Below are 1448 nucleotides of genomic sequence, written 5' to 3'. Positions count from 1 at the left end.
CCTTTTATCTATGTCTGACTCCACTTGGTTTTAGGAGTCTCCACTCACTACCCATCCCAGGCCTATACTGCCCCTGGAGATTCCCTGTGCTCTCTGGGTGGCTCCATACTCCCTTCCAGAAGGACGGGCATCTGTCACCAGCCCTCTAATATGTGGGACAGTCCCCAGCACACACCTCTGACCACTCATCCTCTCCAGGGACACTGGGCACCCACAGGTGACATTTGAACCTAACCCTCATTCCCTCACACATCACACAAAAGAGCTGACAGCCCTTGACCACTGGAAAACCCAGGCCTGGCCACAGGGCCTTTTTGAGTGAAATTCCCTGAGTGCATTCTTGGCTCAAGCTTTGGAATAAATCCCAACATTCAGGCACTGTGCTCAGGAGATMTCCTTTTATTACTGAGATGCTACTTGGGAAGTAAACTGTGAAACAATAATAGACAAATTCACTGAAGGCTTCTGAGTCAGACAGAAAAGGTCTGCAATTCTGGAGAAGTCAGAGGAATTCAAACATTTCTGTACAAAGAGGATTATGACAGACAGAACTCCCAAAACACAAGGGATGCCTGAGATAAACTAGAAATTGCCTGTGAGCTGAGATGGACGGTTCATTGCTTCTGAGCTAGCACCAGCTGAATCAGTTTCTTCACTTTGTCCTTGAGCTCCTTGTTCCTCATGCTATAGATGAGGGGGTTCACTGCTGGAGGCACCACCACATACAGAACAGCCACCACCAGATCCAGAGATGAGGAGGAGATAGAGCGGGGCTTTAGGTAGGCAAAAAATGAGGTGCTGATGTACAGGGAGAAAACAGCCAGGTGAGGGAGACACATGGAAAAGGCTTTKTGCCGGCCGGGCTCAGAGGGGATCCTCAGCACAGCAATGAAGATCTGCACATAGGACAGCACAATGAAAACAAAACATCCAAAGCCTAAACAGGCACTAACCCCAAGAAGCCCAGCTTCCCTGAGGTAGGAGTGTGAGCAGGAGAGCTTGAGGATSTGGGGAATCTCACAGAAGAACTGGTCCACTGTGTTGCCTTGGCAGAGGGGTATTGAGAATGTGTTGGCAGTGTGCAGGAGAGCATTGAAAAAACMACTGSCCCAGGCAGCTGCTGCCATTTTGACAGGAGTTCTGCTGCCCATGAGGGTCTCATAGTGCAGGGGTCTGCAGATGGCYACARAGCGGTCATAAGCCATGACAGTGAGGAAAGAATACTCAGCTGAAAAGAAAAAGGCAAATAAAAATATTTGGGAAGCACATCCCCAGTAGGAAATGGCCCTGGTGTCCCTCAGGGAATTGGCCATGGATTTGRGGACAGTGGTGGAGATGGTGCCAAGGTYGAGGAGGGAGAGGTTGAGGAGGAAGAAGTACATGGGGGTGTGGAGTCGGTGGTCGCAGGCTACAGCTGTGATGATGAGTCTGTTGCCCAGGAGGGCAGC

The 1448-nt window shown here is 50.2% G+C and overlaps 1 protein-coding gene across 1 annotated transcript; it reads right to left on the bottom strand.

The window, feature by feature from the left end:
• Positions 1-614: 614 nt before the first annotated feature.
• Positions 615-1205, bottom strand: LOC146600319 (olfactory receptor 14A16-like). The gene has a single exon (XM_085325782.1). The coding sequence runs from the start codon at positions 1203-1205 to the stop codon at positions 615-617; it is 591 nt and encodes a 196-aa protein (XP_085181908.1).
• Between the last annotated feature and the right edge of the window lie 243 nt (positions 1206-1448).

This window comes from Rhea americana, unplaced genomic scaffold, assembly GCF_003343005.1.
Source record: "Rhea americana isolate MKP2758 unplaced genomic scaffold, rheAme1 scaffold_1227, whole genome shotgun sequence".
Taxonomy (NCBI): Eukaryota; Metazoa; Chordata; class Aves; order Rheiformes; family Rheidae; genus Rhea; species Rhea americana.
The sequence above is the reverse complement of the archived record's forward strand: the minus strand, read 5'-3'. Positions and strand labels throughout refer to the sequence as shown.